The sequence below is a fragment of the Vigna angularis genome, chromosome 4 (genome assembly GCF_016808095.1).
Source record: "Vigna angularis cultivar LongXiaoDou No.4 chromosome 4, ASM1680809v1, whole genome shotgun sequence".
NCBI classification, from domain to species: domain Eukaryota; kingdom Viridiplantae; phylum Streptophyta; class Magnoliopsida; order Fabales; family Fabaceae; genus Vigna; species Vigna angularis.
Genome location: NC_068973.1, coordinates 37,778,142 through 37,794,056, shown reverse-complemented (window position 1 = coordinate 37,794,056; position 15,915 = coordinate 37,778,142). Strand labels below are relative to the sequence as shown.

Sequence of the window (15,915 nt, the reverse complement as noted above, 5' to 3'; positions counted from 1 at the left end):
CGTGTGTGTGTATTCTCCTCTCGTCTTTTATCTTATGGCATATGCGTTGATATCGTTTATGTATGGAATTTTTGAGTATTTGTTTGTTTAAAACTATAGTTGATGTTTTATTTATAATTTTCTTTTAAACAAGTTAGACATTTTCTATTTCTATTTGAGTTTTTTATTTTTTATTTTTTTTAGAATAGAATTGGATTGAATTTCAAATTAAGAATTTGCAAATGTGATTTATTTAAAATGATGGTTATAATAGTTGCTTTAAACTTTTGGAATTATTTTGAGTAGACGGTGTATTCGAAGTTATTATATGAATGAGTTTAGAATCACAATTTTGAAATATCATAATTGCAGTTTTGAAACTTTAATTATAGGATTAATTGTTGATTTAACTTGTTTAAAATAAATTAGCTTAATAAACAGAGAAAAAGTTTCGAAAAGTTTTTATGTTTTGCAATTTTGGCTAAAAAAATTGTATGAAAATGTTTACTATTTTTTAAAAAAATAAATAAATAAAAGTTTGCAGTTTTTACCATTGCTAATTAAATAGTAATACTTTTGTTCAGTAATGATAGATCTTGAATAACTTAAGAAACAAAACTTAAAACAAGAAATCGACAACTTATATCTGTATAAATATAAGCACAAATCCGTAACAACTTACTTCTGTAATAAACAACGATAGTCTTAGTAAAAATATATTTATTTTTACCTTTTTATATAATAATAAATACTTTTTTTATATTACAAGTACATCATTTGACTTTTTATTAAAAAAAATGTGCAAATTATTTTTGTTTAAATAAAATTTTGCACGCTCCACTTGCATTTTCGATGGACTCCAAAAGACTCTTGCTGTTTAAAAAAATTAATTAAGATAATAATTTATTGTAAGATTACATACTCCTTACAAAATCTTAATTTGAACTCTAATTATAAAGAACACTCATTTTTTCCCACAGCAAAATTTCATGTTTACTCTCTCAAGCTTATTTTTCTTTATTTTTCTCATGACTTATCTGAAAGTTTAAATGTAAATTATTACCCGACAATGTTTGTATCCTAACCGTTGGATTGTAATAATTACAGAATCTTACCCGACAATGGACCCCCACACGTCTCTTCCTCCACATCCCCAATTTTCTAAAATGCCAATTATATCCTTCTAAAATGACAATTATATCCTCAAAAGTTAAAATTTTTTATTTTTATTATTTTAATATTTTAATTTATTTAAAACTTCTGATTTACTTCCCTCTGCACCTCTTCCTCTCTTCCATTTCTGTTTACCTTTCTCTCTTCCGTCAAGCTTCTTCTCCATTTCTCCATTTCCGTTTATCATTTTCTCTTCAAGCTTCATCAACCTTTCACTTCTATTTCTCCATTTCTTTCTTCTTACCATATATAACATTTAAAATTATAAATTTAAATATAAATTACTGTAAATAAAATAAACAAATAAAATAAAAACGAAACGTAAAAGGAACACCGCCTCTGGACGGATGACATCCTTCAACGGATGTCAACATCCGTTTAAGGCAAAACGGATGTCGACATCCGTTTCTCAAAACGAGAACTCAATGAGGCTTTATTCTTGGAGAGCGATAGTGAATGACAAAGGAGAACTTAACGTGCCTGTGTAACTGCACCCCTTATCATAATTACATATGTTTTGAGTTGCTCATCAGTTGTAATCACTATTGACTACTTTTTCTCCATCTCCATAGGGACGATGCCAAAAACCCTGGATTTTGGTCAAGGATTTGCGTACAAAATATGGCAAAGTTAGCTAAGGAGGGTACAACAGTTCGACGTGTTCTAGAGTCCTTGTTCCGCTATTTTGATAGTGCCAATCTGTGGTCTCCAGAACATGGGCTTGCTCTTTCTGTTCTGCTTAACATGCAGTCTATAATTGAAAATTCTGGTATTTGTTTTCTTGAGTGCTTTAACATTAGCTTTTTATCTCAATTTCTTTTCCCTATCTTCACAATTTATAATTCGTTTTATTGTAATTTACAGGACAGAATACACATTTGTTACTATCCATTTTAGTCAAGCACCTCGATCACAAGAATGTCTTAAAAAATCCTAATATGCAACTTGACATAGTTGGGGTTATTACGCATCTCGCTAAAGAAACAAGGGTTCAACAATCTGTGGCTATAATTGGTGCATTGAGTGATATGATGAGACACCTGCGAAAGAGCATACATTGCTCTCTAGATGATTCAAACTTGGGGTCCGAAATAATACAATGGAACCAAAAATACCGAACCGAAGTAGATGAATGCCTTGTACAATTAACAATTAAGGTGAAAACAAACTCCCCACTACTAATTTTAGTTGACAGTGTAAGAAATTTGATTAACATATAGATCTGTATGCACATTTGGATGTGAATCGTGGACTTTTAATTTTGAATGATCTAATGTTCTTTTACGCTTACTGGTTGTGATGTTATGCAGATTGCAGATGCAGGTCCTGTTCTTGATACCATGGCCGTGTTGTTGGAAAACATGTCTAATATTACTGTTATGGCCAGAACCTTGATTGCTGCAGTCTATAGAACTGCTCAAATAGTTGCTTCAATACCAAATATATCATATCAGAACAAGGCAAGATTAGTTAAATTGCTTTCTTTACCATGATTGTAATATTTCCTTGTTTCTTTCTGACTTTTCTTTATCCTTTTATGTTTGTCTGCAAATTTGGAACTCTACCCTATAGTCATTCCCTGAGGCATTATTTCATCAGTTACTTCTGGCAATGGTCCATGCAGACCATGAAACCAGGGTGGGTGCACACCGTGTATTTTCTGTTGTTCTCGTGCCATCTTCAGTTTGTCCTCAACCCTCTCAAGAGTTCGCTTCCGTAAAGTCTGCTGACATTCAAAGAATGCTCTCAAGAAATGTCTCTGTGTTTTCTTCTTCAGCTGCACTCTTTGAGAAATTGGAGAGGAAGCAAAGTTCATTGCCAGAAGATAGTAATGCAGATGCAAAGGTTAATGATAACTCCATTTTAAATAGTAATGCAGATGCAGAAACGTAAAAGGAACACTGCCTCTGGACGGATGACATCCTTCAACGGATGTCAACATCCGTTTAAGGCAAAACGGATGTCGACATCCGTTTCGCCTTAAACGGATGTTGACATCCGTTGAAGGATGTCATCCGTCCAGGCAGTGTTCCTTTTAGGTTTCGTTTTTATTTTACTACGTTTTGCGGCTCATGCAAGGATTATAGGCTTGGATATTCAAAGGATTATTGGAAGTATGGGAAGGGTTTAGGGTTTAGAATTATAGGAAGGATTATGACTACGTACCTGGAGAGGAACCACGACAAGGACACTACACCATAAACGCACTGCACCACGTATTGCACCGAGAACAAGATGAAGATTGCTTGATAATTCTTTTCACGATCACCAAGCTTTGCAGAAAAATATTTTACTCATACAAGGAACTACGTAGGTTATTAGTGAAATATGTTATAAATGAATAAAATTAAAAAACAATAATTTTAAAAATAAAATTTTACTGAGGGGCAAAATAGTAAAGGAAAGGTGGAGGAAGGGGCAAAAAAGTAAAGGGGAGGTGGAGGAAGAGATGTGTGGGGGTGGAGGGAGCAACTCCCAAATAAAAATACAGACTTCAAAAGAATGGGCCCATAAAAATACTAAGAATATAAATTAGTTTGTCTAGAAATTAATAAAAAAAATATATGCTGACGAACAACTAGGCTAATAGTGATTAAAACTAGATACATATTTGATCATATCAAGAAAGGGATTATTGTATATTTATAACAACTTGTTACTTTGATATTTTTCATATTGTAAATATTGATCTTTAAAACAAATTAAATATATTATTTTTTATTTAATACTCTGTATATAAAGTAGAATTAGAAATTTTAAATAATTTATTTATTATATATCCTTCAATTATTTTCAAAACATAATAAAAAACTATAATTAGAAAATTATATATTATCTTAAAATTAAAAAAAAATAGATAAAAAAGAACAATTTTTTTTTCTTTAAAAAGAAAAACATTGTGCAGAGATAGGAGTTTCATACATAAAGGGTTCTGACCAAAAGGGAAAAATCGTAAAGCATAGGTAAACACTAGTGCATCCATTAATTAATTGCAAGATTAGTACTTATGGCCTTAACGTATTTAATTGCATTTCCCCTACATTTCCTTTAAAATTGTTGATATTTAAAACTGACATAAACATGATAAATGTATAATATTTATAGTGACATAAGATGATAAAGTCATAGTTTGTTTGTCTTTAAATGGTAAACCGGTTTATTAAATTGGGACGTGATGGGTAAAATTACCTTATGATTCCACTTGGCAAGAGAAATTTCTCATATCTAATTTTAACTTATAACTTATTTTATGTTATCATTGTTTTATATAAATATATATTAATACTAATAAGGATTAGAGTTTTAAAATCATCAAATAATACTAAAAGAAGAAAGAGTAAGAGAAGCCAAATCCTTCCTATAAAATAGATGAGTTTTGATTTTGAACATTTGGATGCATCTCTTTGGCTCATTCACCTCAAATGAATATTCTTTGACACTAAGTTTTTAAGCTTTAGGTTTCTTCCGTGGTTATATTAATCCTCAATTTCACCACAATTCTATCTTCATTTTATTGTGGTTGAAATAGCCCTGTTATTTGCTCTATACCAGTTTAGTTTAAACATGGAAGATAGCATGTTCAAAACTATGGCATGGTGTTTTGCCTTGCTACTTTTCTATGTCATGATTAGCTTTGTGAACACTATGTGGTGGAGACCCAGAAAAATTGAGAAATTGTTGAGGAATCAAGGGATTAGAGGAACTTCATACAGGTTTTTTACTGGTGACACTTCAGACATGAAAGACTGTATCCAAAAGGCATTATCAAAAACTATCTCCCTTGACCATCAGATCATCCCTCGAGTCGTCCCTTTCATGCACCAAATCGTTCAGCAACATGGTAAATTAGTTTTACCATCATAATCACTTTTAAAACAACATTTCTAACACGTTTCTTGTACTGGGTTTAAGTTAGTTTTATTGCTTTTGTAGTGAATGATTAATCAAAGTAATGCTATTTATGTGTATAGGTAAGATTTCACTGTGTTGGTTTGGAAGAACACCAAGACTCATAATAGCAGATGCAGAGCTCACACGATCGATTTTAACAAACACGAAAGGGCACTTTCTGAAGCCACCACGTAACCCTCTCATCAATCTTCTATCGTTAGGATTGTCTTCGTTAGAAGGCGAAATTTGGAGCAAACGCAGAAGGGTGGTAAATTCAGCTTTCCACCTTGAGAAGTTGAAGGTAACTTTTTATATCCCAAACACTTTTCTTTTCTGCTCCTTTCTGTCTTTAACACCAGTAAATGATAGCTTTTTTGTCGATTATCCTATTCCAACAATGATCAAAACAGTTCAATCTTATACAGTAACAGTAAAGATTAAGCAACAATGCTGATATAGTTTTGAGTTATATTATAGGCAATGATGCCAGCATTTTCAATCAGCTGTAACAACATGATCGAGCGATGGGAGAAATTAGTAGAAGCTCGTGGATGGTATGAATTGAATGTTTGTTCAGAATTCCACATTCTTACTGGTGATGTGATAGCTCGAACAGCCTTTGGAAGTAACTACCAAGAGGGAAAGAAAATTTTTGAACTGCAAAAGGAGCAAGCAATCTTGGTCAACGAAGCCCTCAACAACATCTATATCCCAGGTTACAGGTACGACACATAAACCATTATGTTTATTTATGAAAACTTAAAACCTGATCAACCATCAGAAGCAAACATTATTCATGGTGAGTCTTTCAAAGCTAATCTTATTCTAAAATCCATGAACTACAAATATAATGAACTGTTTTTTTTATCAGGTTCCATTGTGAAGTGACCTTTGGTTATAAAATACAAATTTGAAATCTAAAAGTATTGGATGATTTGTACTCACTTCACTTTTTATGATTGCATGAACCTAGATTTTTACCAACCACAAAGAACAAGCGCAGGTACAACCTAGATATCCAAATCAAAGCTATGTTACGAGATATGATACAGAAGAAAGAACAGGCAATGAAAGAGAATAAAGTGAAAGAGCATGATTTATTAAGTTCACTGCTACAGTATAGGGAAGAAAGTGGTTCTTTAACAACAGATAATGTGATTGAAGAATGCAAGTTGTTTTACTTTGCCGGCCAAGTGACCACGGCCAACTTGCTTTCATGGACTATGATTGTTTTATCTATGCATCCAAATTGGCAAGAGAAGGCAAGAACAGAGGTGTTGAAGATTTTTGGCAAAAAAACACTTGACTATGAAGACATTAATCACCTCAAGATTGTAAGTTCATTGTCTGTTGTTGTTGTTGTTGTAATGATTAGTTTGAAGAAAGAAGAAAAAAATGACCACCAAGTGTTTGACTATATGCAGGTGTCAATGATACTGTATGAAGTTTTGAGATTATACCCTCCTCTGGTAAACATCAACAAATACAATTGGTGTGAAACAAGAGTGGGAAACATTTCCATTCCAGCAGGGGTTGAACTGTGTTTACCTTTGTTACTTCTTCATTATGACAGTAACTATTGGGATGAGCCTGAAGAGTTCAACCCAGGTAGATTCAGTGAAGGGATTTCAAAAGCTTCAAAGGATCATATCGCTTTCTATCCATTTGGTGGGGGCTCAAGAATTTGTCCTGGCCAAAACTTTGCCATCTTAGAAGCAAAGATGGCTCTGGCTTTCATTCTTCAACACTTCTCTTTCCAACTCTCACCCACTTATGCTCATGCTCCAGCAACTTCTACTATTACTCTCACGCCACAGCATGGTGCTCCCATTATTATTCGTCGCACTTAGTCCTGATCAATCAACTGAAATAAGCATCGTGAACTGCACTTCGATCATCTTATCTATTTTATCATATTAATTATTACTTTTAATGAATAATGTGTATTAATATCAAATTAAAAAACTACTCTTCAATTTAAATCAGTCTTTCATCAAACTTTGCTTTAGTTTTATATCTTGGGTATTTCCAATATGAATTATTGAGTTTTGTGGTGTGAAGAAGTGTTTTGGACTGATATGGGTAAGTGGTAGAAAAGAAGAAAGACGTATAGGGGAATGTGAAATATTAAAATAGGTGGCTATGATTCTATAAAGACTAAGCAATGATAGCATGAAGAAATAGGGTGTGCATAAATGTATTTTTATGAGAGGAGTAAGACAAATTAGAAAGCAAAAGGCAGTTGTTTAACAGGACATATAGGAAGAAAAAGATAATAAGGTGATAGTTGAGTTTGTATCTATAAACCGAACCTCATGACGTGACTGAGAGATCTTTTAAGAATCTCAAACATGCCTCCTATTACATCACAAGTCAATCTTTGTTATAACTTGCTTCGGCATGACCTAGTTCCCATGTTAAGCGCAGATCACAACAAAACTAAGCAAAATGCGAAATGCTATATAAACGTCGGCACTATAGTTTAATAATCTCAATGCATCAAATGAAAATGTAAAGAAAACCACACACTACACAACATAAATTAAAATTGGTGTGATTTTAATTTTGTTTTATGACCCACACTTTTTCAACTATGGGAGTTGTTACGATTTTATTTTTCTTCAAAAAATGGCATAATGTGAGTTGAGTTCTGGTAATGATAAGTGTTTTTGATTTGTGGAACTTGGCTTAAATCAAAGATAAAATATTGAAGCAATTCCACACTACAAAAGTGCTGTGTGCGCAGGCGCATAACCTTTCATTTCAAACTCAATTGCTTTCGTCACTATCTTTTCTCTCCTATTTATTCAAATCCAGATAAGATGAGACTATAGTAAACTTAATTTTGTAGCACTGACAATGTAATATTTTAAAAATTAAATATGTGTTTAGTCTTTTGAATGTAGAATAAGAATTAGTTTATATCTCAAATTATATATATATTTTTTATTTCTAATGAATAGATAATTTTTTTAAAATTAATTCAGTTAAATCTTTTTACATTATATCTCAAATTATATATATTTTATTTCTGATGAATAAATAATTTTTTAAAAAATTAATTCAGTTAAATCTTTTTACGTAATGACATTTTAGATTGACTTATAACGTGTTAAATGATACAGAATAATGGTATCTATTTATTTTTAAAGTTTATAAATCTAAATATATTAAAATTTGAGATAATAACAAATTTCAATTTTGTATTTAAGATTAACAACTAAAAGCATATATATTTAATCATATTTAAATAATACATATTTTTTGTAATTAAAATTTATCGAAATATTCAAGTATATATGTCGTAAAGTTAATTTTATCATAATAGATTTAGTAAGCATTTGGACTTAACTATATTAAAAGAATTAATATCTAATTATGAAAAAAAAACTTTCTAAACTATTATCAAGTACACATTCTATATGCCTAGTTAACGTGGAATCCAAGCGATCATTAATACAAAAATAATTGTATTTGGGTTAACTTCAGTTAGTCAGTTGGTTGGTTGATGAAAAAACAAATCAATTTTATCTAACATGGTAAACAAGCTTTTATATTATGTAGATAAAGAAATAACTGTACCTTTTAAATTAACCATGCTATAATTTTTATATCAAATTTGGTTTACCACTTTTCCATCATAAAAAATTCTTTACAAATTCCTAAGTCAAAATATAAAATTGTATTGCAGATTAGTCAGGTGATTTATAATAAAAGTGAACTTTTATTCTTAATATAGTATTAGAAACAGTAAAAAATTATCCTAGATTAATATTAAAAATACAAATATTAATATTAATATTTATAATAATACTAACAATAATAATACTTATAATAATGTTACCAATGCTAATAATAATAATAATAATAATAATAATAATACTAGGTAATGATACTACTGCTAACAATAATAATGCTAATATCATGACTAATACTACTAATACTAATACTAGTATTATTTCAAAAAAATAATACTAATTAATAATATTTAATACTAAATATAATAGTAAGAATAATACTAATAACAATACTAACACTAATAATAGTAATAATAATATTTATATGAATTCTAAGAACAACAATAATAATATTTATACTAATATTACTAATGCTAATACTAATAATATTACTATTAATAATAATGATATTCTACTAATACTAATAATACTACTAATGTTAATGCTAGTAATAGTACTACTAATACTAATAATATCAGTATTAATAATAAAAATATATAGTTTGGAATCCTAAAATGGAAAATTATAGTTTTAGAAGTATTTCATTTGACAACCATTTTAATAATACAATAATATGATTTAAAATTTTTAATTTAAAAAAATATGATTAAAATATTAATATTCTAAGTGGTACAGTGTTATTTTATCTTTGATAGTGTTCGTGTATTACGCCTCTTATTACATATCAACCATTATCTATAAATAAAAATTTTCCAAATAACAAAAATATTAATAATGTGAAAAATCAAGTCCATGAAAAATCAGATGCTTTATGAGTATAAAAAATAAACTAAAAGAAATAAGAATAGTGGGCATTGAAGGCAAAAAAACTGAAATAGTGTGATGGCGTGGATAGAATGAAATAAAGAGAAAGACCAAAAAACCAATAAAATTTACAGGTGTCAAAAGAGTAATTAATTTAAGAATTATTCACACAAGCATATTACAACTTGTATTCTTTAAATAAATTATTTTATTTCATCGATAAAAATTGTGGAAAAAAAATAAAATTATATAAATATAAATTCGATAAATAAAAAACTAATAATTAGTTTAATAAATTTTATATTCCATATTTAGATAAACATAAAAAAATGTGTGTTTATTAAACCACACCACCAAGAATTCAAATTGTCCTTTTTTTTCTCTAAGTAAGAAAAACAAGAAGTTGCTATGGTTTGAAAGGAAATTTAATTCATACGACCACGGTAAAAAAAAATTAAATAACTTTTTTTTTTCATTAATATGTTTTTTAGTATTACTAAAAGGAAAATGAAAATAAACATAAGATAAATTCTCTTAATCTTACCGCTAATTAAATAATTACTATTTGAAAATACGTTATTGAAACACTGCAATAAGACAATAAAAGGAATAAATAGTAAAATAATTTTAAAAATATGCATCCGGCCAGACAACATGGCCTTGATTGATAATTGATTACAAACATTGTAACAGGATATCAATAATTGATATGGTAATTGATTACAGCTTGATACTATTAGTAATTGGAGTGTGACCTAATTTCTTATATCTAGATCATATTAGTTACATCTACAACACAATACCATATAATAAATTTTTTATGTACTTCAGAGATATTATTGTGAATTGTTAATTAACAGTGATTTTAGCATTTAAAAGATAAATCAATGTAGGCGTAAGTTTTCGAAAATGTTATAATTTATTAATTTCTTTTTGAAAAAGTAGTAATAATACAAAATAAAACCGCTTTATTATTTTTATGAGAAAGTAAAATAAAATTTAATTTCTTCCTTCAATGTTTCTCCTCATCACTTGCCATGTCACACATCTTCATAGTCTTCACCTATTAACGGTCTTCCTGCTCATTCCACCATTAAGCATATGCCTTGCTGCCATTGATGCAGTTCCCTTTTACATTATTTCAAAAACATATCATTATAGTTTGTCTTTATTACTTATTTTATGTTATGCTTTATTAAGTTGGTCAATAATATTATCTCTAAATAAATTAACGAATTTAAGTCTCGGTGTTAAAAGAGAATTAAACTTTTAAACATATTAATTCGCATATAATTTTACAGTTTATGTTAAAAAATAATCAATAATGTTACATTATATCATATCTATTTAAATAAGCTACATTACTAAATTAAAAAAAATGTTAAATGATATCCATAGCTTTAATATTTTAAAAGTAAATACTTGTTTAATCTGGGATAAATTTACCTGACTGGTTTCTATTTTGAGTGAGTATCTTTTCACCATTGCAATGATTGTAGATAATGACGATTTGATAGTGGAGTTAAGTAAGATGCATTTAGCCATTGAATAATGTTTATGTTATACTCTTTTTATCTTTTTAATTATTTTATTTGTCATGGAAAGAGATGTAGTAATTGTTCATGAACAGTTAACAGAAGAACCTGATACTAATTTAGGAATTATGACTTTGAAATAAGTTTAAAAAAATCTCCTAATTTAGTTTTTTTAATCATTTAGAGTTAGGTTAGTAACAGGTAACTTAAAAAAAAGGTGTTTCTTTTTCTCTTTTTATTAAGAAAACTGTAAAAATACAAATTTTGTATTTTCTTATAAAATTGAAGTTTATTAATAATATTTAAAAAAAAAAAGACGAAAAGAAGTTTTTGTAGGTGGGACGATAGAAGCTCACTGGAAGTGCATGGGACTGCATTCACAGTATAAGATGTCAGGGAATAATATAATAATAATTCAGGAATTCAAAAACTTGCACAAGTGGCAGACAATTGGTGTGGAAGGATGATATCGTCAACGGAATATTGAAAGGGGCTAATGACGTCATAATTCTAATGAATCCAAAAAAATACCACTACTGCTTTTTTAATTATTAAAAATTCCAAATAAATCCAAATCAGCCACTATTTAATGCCAAACTTCACCTGGAAGAAGAAACAGAAGAACTACACTCTTGAGAGTTTATGCAAATTTTGTTTGGTCACAACAAATAACTTCCTCGCTGCCCAAGATGCTAGCTTATTTGGAGCACTTCGTTCACGAAAAAGATGCGGAATCCAGGCAAGACGACGAAGTTGCCAGCCTCTCCAGAGCGCTTGAACTTCAAGCCAGTATCGACGAATTGGGTCCCACCGGAATCGCCAGTAAGGATTTCGGCGGCATCAAGTCCGTGAAACCCTTGGCCATGATCAGGCCTTCCTCGGCCGTCGACGTGGCCAGAGTGGTGAAAGCCGCCGCGGCGTCTCCGAGTCTGACGGTGGCGGCGCGGGGGAACGGGCACTCGGTGAACGGGCAGGCCATGGCGGAGAAGGGACTGGTCCTCGACATGCGTGCTTTGGAGGAGCCTTTTGAGATTGTCTGGATAGAAGGCACGGCCTACTTGGACGTTTCGGGAGGGGCATTATGGGAAGACGTCCTTAAACGCTGCGTTTCGGAGGTCGGACTCGCTCCGAGGTCGTGGACTGACTATCTCGGTTTAACAGTGGGTGGAACGCTGTCCTATGCCGGCGTCAGCGGGCAAACCTTCCGTTACGGTCCTCAGACATCCAACGTAACGGAATTGGAAGTTGTGACTGGCAAAGGCGAAACGCTGTGCTGCTCCCTGACACAAAACTCTGAACTTTTCTTTGGTGCGCTCGGCGGCTTAGGACAGTTGGGTATTATTACAAGGGCTAGGGTCGTTCTTCAACAAGCTCCAGATATGGTGGAAAAAGAATTTACTTATTATTCATTTTAACCATTTTATGTTTTTGTTTTTTTCTTTTTTTAAAAATGTTTTGCTTGGTGTGATTTGATGAATTAGGTGAGGTGGATAAGAGTAGTTTACTCTGAATTTGAGGAGTATGCTGGGGACGCAGAGTTGCTGGTGGAGGAAGTAGAGGAATGTTTTGATTACGTGGAAGGGTTCGTTCTGGTAAACAGTGATGACCCGGCCAATGGATGGCCCACGGTGCGATTGGACCCGGAACAAGTGTTCGACCCGATTCATATTCCTTCCACTGTTGGCCCTGTTTTATATTGCTTGGAGCTGGGTCTTCATTATGGTAAAGCGGATGATCCTTCCCGTGGCCGTGTGGATATGGCAAGTACCTAATATATCCTGTTAGTTATTTTGTGATCTGCTTTATGCGGGTTCCTTGTTGATGCAATAGGTTTGCTAGAAGTGGTAGCCATTTGTGATGGGTTGAGAAGGGGGGAGGGGCCCAATCAATGACTGAGTTTTGACCTAGGTGGTTGCTAAGGGGTTATGTGGTTAAAAGCATGCATAACAGGCATAGAGTACTGTAATTTGTGGGCCCGTGTAAAAAGTCAATATAAGCAGAGTTAAATAAACATGACTCACATGAAATTTAGCAATGGAGGAGGGTAGTGTTAAAGCATGTGTGTTGTCCGGGGGTTCGGGCTCACTGGGTTGGTTCTAATCCTTTTTTTTAGGAGTGTTATTATTAAAAACTTGTCTCACAAGGTGAAAATGGTTGCTGAAAACTGACGATACCCCAATGATGTATCTTCCATTCCAATGGATTTTCTGACGACGAATATAAAAAAGCTATACCATAGTTTAAATGACCGTAGAAACTGAGTGTACTTGACCTGTTTCTGCTGCTGCTGCTTCTGCTTCTGTTTCTGCCTGTGCCTCCTTATCATTATTGTCACAAGGTGTCACTTTCGTAATAGGGAGCATCCCATTGTGGCTAAAATGGTAATGTAACATCACTAGCTGCTCCATAGCGCTGATCATTGAGATCTCGCTGACGTTAGGGTCCCCACACTTCCACAAATAGCCAAAAGCCCATCATTTTCTGGAATCTCAAAACGTCAATTACTATATCATCCCTTAAATACAGTACAATACAATAAAATCCAACTCAATATTCCATCTTCCGTATGTGTTATGCTGTTGCGTTGCTCCTCTAACTAAAACTAACTCCGGTGTAGGATGTGGATCGATTGCTCGGACGGCTGCGATTCATTCCGGGTCTCAAGTTCCAGACGGATGTGAGCTACACGGAGTTTTTGCTTCGTGTAAAGCGCGTGGAGGAGCACGCAAAAGCCAGCGGCACCTGGGATGCGCCTCATCCTTGGCTGAATTTGTTTGTGTCCAAGTCCGACATTGTTGATTTCGATCGTGAGGTGTTCAAGAAGATTCTCAAGGACGGCGTCGATGGCCCCATTTTAGTCTACCCCCTCTTGCGAACCAAGTACGTACATCCTTCCCTTCTTCCTCCTTCATTCACTATAAGACAATATATTAGTTAAAAAAAAAAAACAACCTTTACTCTTCTTCTTTTAATATCCAAAAATGCTTGTGATGCATCTTTAACCGATGAGTGATTGAGAGGATTATGTAAAAAAAAGACGAAAATATTCAAGAGTCGTCCAAGCAGAACACGTGTGAAGAACGTGGGCCAGGTCCCACCGTGTGTCATGTTGGCCTCGAAAATGAATAACCTGAGCCCCTTCTTTCTTTCGCACGATGTGTGATGGGTGAGCTGAGCTTGCTGAACCCTGATTCAAACAGGGTCGTTAAGATTTTGAGTGTGAGTATGAAATATCTGTTACTACTTGAGGTCAGCCACAATGGGACCCCTACAGGTAACCATCTATTGTACCATATCTTGGTCGTCAATCGAAAATCATAAGCTCTTCATTGTGATGGTTGTACCATCTTACTCCCTGCTCCTCCGTACCCTATCGCACCCCTTCCTCTTACCTCCACGATGCATACGCCCACCCTTATAGGTTGTTGTTGCAGGTCTGTTAAGTTAGCGAATGAGCAACGTATGCACCTGTACGGATGTACCTCTGCATGGTGCAAAGATACGGTGGGGCCCGCTTGACAACAATCCTGCTTTTTTTTTTATTATTGCAGACTCTGTATATATTAATTTGTTGCATCGAGAGTGTATGCTTGTGGGTGATCTGAGAGGGTAAAATGGGAAATGTGAGATGTGGGAAATTCTCTCTGGAACTGTGAATTGAAATAAATATCAATTGATTCCAAGCAATGTAGCTGTCTTAGTGAGTGTTACTGATCCAGAATCGACAAGAATATTTGTTCGGCAAAGCGGATAACTGTGATTCCGGAATTGTATGGGTTCTATATACGAGATTTAAAGTTTGATGGTGCTTTTCGTGGGGGAGGAATTTGGTTCTTCGAGGGTCCCCATGAACACTCTGGGTGCGGATGAGGAGGAGGATGTATAATCTCAATCACAGGCTGAAGTCAATTGACCTCATGCATTAATTGAACATAAAAATTTATTTATATTACCATATATATATATATATATATATATATATATATATATATATATATATATATATATATATATATATATATACCTGTTATGTATGTTGTCTAAATAGTGATTTCAACCGAGGAAGAACAATGACAAAAATTAAGGCCTTTTTATTACTGTGTTTCAAATAAAACAGGTGGGATAATCGTCAGTCGGTGGTGGTGCCTGACAGTGACATCTTCTACATAGTAGCCTTGCTCCGATTCAGCCCACCACCTCCAAAGGGTCCACCACCCGAACTCTTGGTGGCGCAAAACAATGAGATTATTCAGTTCTGCACAAGCAGAGGCCTTGATTTCAAGCTATACTTTCCTCACTACCACTCTCGGGAGGATTGGATGAAACACTTTGGGAAACAATGGACCAGATTTGTGGAACGAAAGGCCAATTTTGATCCCATGGCTATCCTTGCGCCAGGACAGAGAATTTTCTCCAGAACCTCTCAACCTCGTCCTATCACATAACTAGATCATTTAAGAATACCTGTCATCATTGTAATTTGTAACCTTCTTTCCCTTTATTATATCTACTTTAATTTGGTGGCAGTGTATTGTAAGGAAAATATCTAGGGCAAATTATTTTGGGGTTTGGTATTTGACGCATCTATTAATGATTTGACGGTCGATCAGATCACATCTAAATATACACACAAGTAAATGGCATCGAAACCTAGGTACATGAGTTGATGAAGAAAAGTGATATTGGAGTACCAAAAGAAGATGAAAAAGTATAATGTGGGTGATGCATGAGACGTAAATGCAAAGCTTAATTGGTTAGCGTCATTTTCATCTTAGCCATTATGTGAAGCAAATTAGCAAAGTAGCAAAGTGCAATTGTGAACCAGTCCTTTTTCC

At 33.0% G+C, this 15,915-nt stretch overlaps 3 protein-coding genes across 3 annotated transcripts; all 3 read left to right on the top strand.

The window, feature by feature from the left end:
- The first annotated feature begins 1,544 nt into the window (after positions 1 to 1,544).
- Positions 1,545 to 3,045, top strand: LOC128196286 (protein SEMI-ROLLED LEAF 2-like). Its single transcript, XM_052876542.1, has 5 exons — positions 1,545 to 1,636; positions 1,725 to 1,921; positions 2,017 to 2,309; positions 2,463 to 2,612; positions 2,725 to 3,045. Exons 1-5 carry the CDS (start codon positions 1,545 to 1,547, stop codon positions 3,043 to 3,045), a joined length of 1,053 nt encoding a protein of 350 aa, XP_052732502.1.
- Positions 3,046 to 4,591: 1,546 nt separating this feature from the next.
- On the top strand, positions 4,592 to 7,025 carry LOC108329860 (cytochrome P450 CYP72A616). The gene is made up of 5 exons (XM_017564216.2): positions 4,592 to 4,993; positions 5,124 to 5,344; positions 5,521 to 5,765; positions 6,017 to 6,377; positions 6,468 to 7,025. The coding sequence occupies exons 1-5, from the start codon at positions 4,717 to 4,719 to the stop codon at positions 6,891 to 6,893; spliced, it is 1,530 nt and encodes a 509-aa protein (XP_017419705.1). The 5' UTR covers positions 4,592 to 4,716; the 3' UTR covers positions 6,894 to 7,025.
- Positions 7,026 to 11,699: 4,674 nt separating this feature from the next.
- On the top strand, positions 11,700 to 15,689 carry LOC108329862 (cytokinin dehydrogenase 7). The gene is made up of 4 exons (XM_017564217.1): positions 11,700 to 12,462; positions 12,562 to 12,840; positions 13,698 to 13,960; positions 15,198 to 15,689. Exons 1-4 carry the CDS (start codon positions 11,770 to 11,772, stop codon positions 15,523 to 15,525), a joined length of 1,563 nt encoding a protein of 520 aa, XP_017419706.1. The 5' UTR covers positions 11,700 to 11,769; the 3' UTR covers positions 15,526 to 15,689.
- Positions 15,690 to 15,915: the final 226 nt, after the last annotated feature.

Excerpts from the sequence above, each read along its gene's own strand:
- LOC108329860 (XM_017564216.2), top strand. The coding sequence starts at position 4,717 with ATGGAAGATAGCATGTTCAAAACTATGGCATGGTGTTTTGCCTTGCTA. Across the intron at positions 4,994-5,123 it reads CCAAATCGTTCAGCAACATG|GTAAGATTTCACTGTGTTGG; the intron begins GTAAATTAGTTT and ends TTATGTGTATAG. Across the intron at positions 5,766-6,016 it reads ATCTATATCCCAGGTTACAG|ATTTTTACCAACCACAAAGA; the intron begins GTACGACACATA and ends GCATGAACCTAG.
- LOC108329862 (XM_017564217.1), top strand. The coding sequence starts at position 11,770 with ATGCTAGCTTATTTGGAGCACTTCGTTCACGAAAAAGATGCGGAATCC. Across the intron at positions 12,463-12,561 it reads TTCAACAAGCTCCAGATATG|GTGAGGTGGATAAGAGTAGT; the intron begins GTGGAAAAAGAA and ends TTGATGAATTAG. Across the intron at positions 12,841-13,697 it reads CCCGTGGCCGTGTGGATATG|GATGTGGATCGATTGCTCGG; the intron begins GCAAGTACCTAA and ends ACTCCGGTGTAG.
- LOC128196286 (XM_052876542.1), top strand. The coding sequence starts at position 1,545 with ATGTCGACATCCGTTTCTCAAAACGAGAACTCAATGAGGCTTTATTCT. Across the intron at positions 1,637-1,724 it reads GGAGAACTTAACGTGCCTGT|GGACGATGCCAAAAACCCTG; the intron begins GTAACTGCACCC and ends CCATCTCCATAG. Across the intron at positions 2,310-2,462 it reads TTGTACAATTAACAATTAAG|ATTGCAGATGCAGGTCCTGT; the intron begins GTGAAAACAAAC and ends GATGTTATGCAG.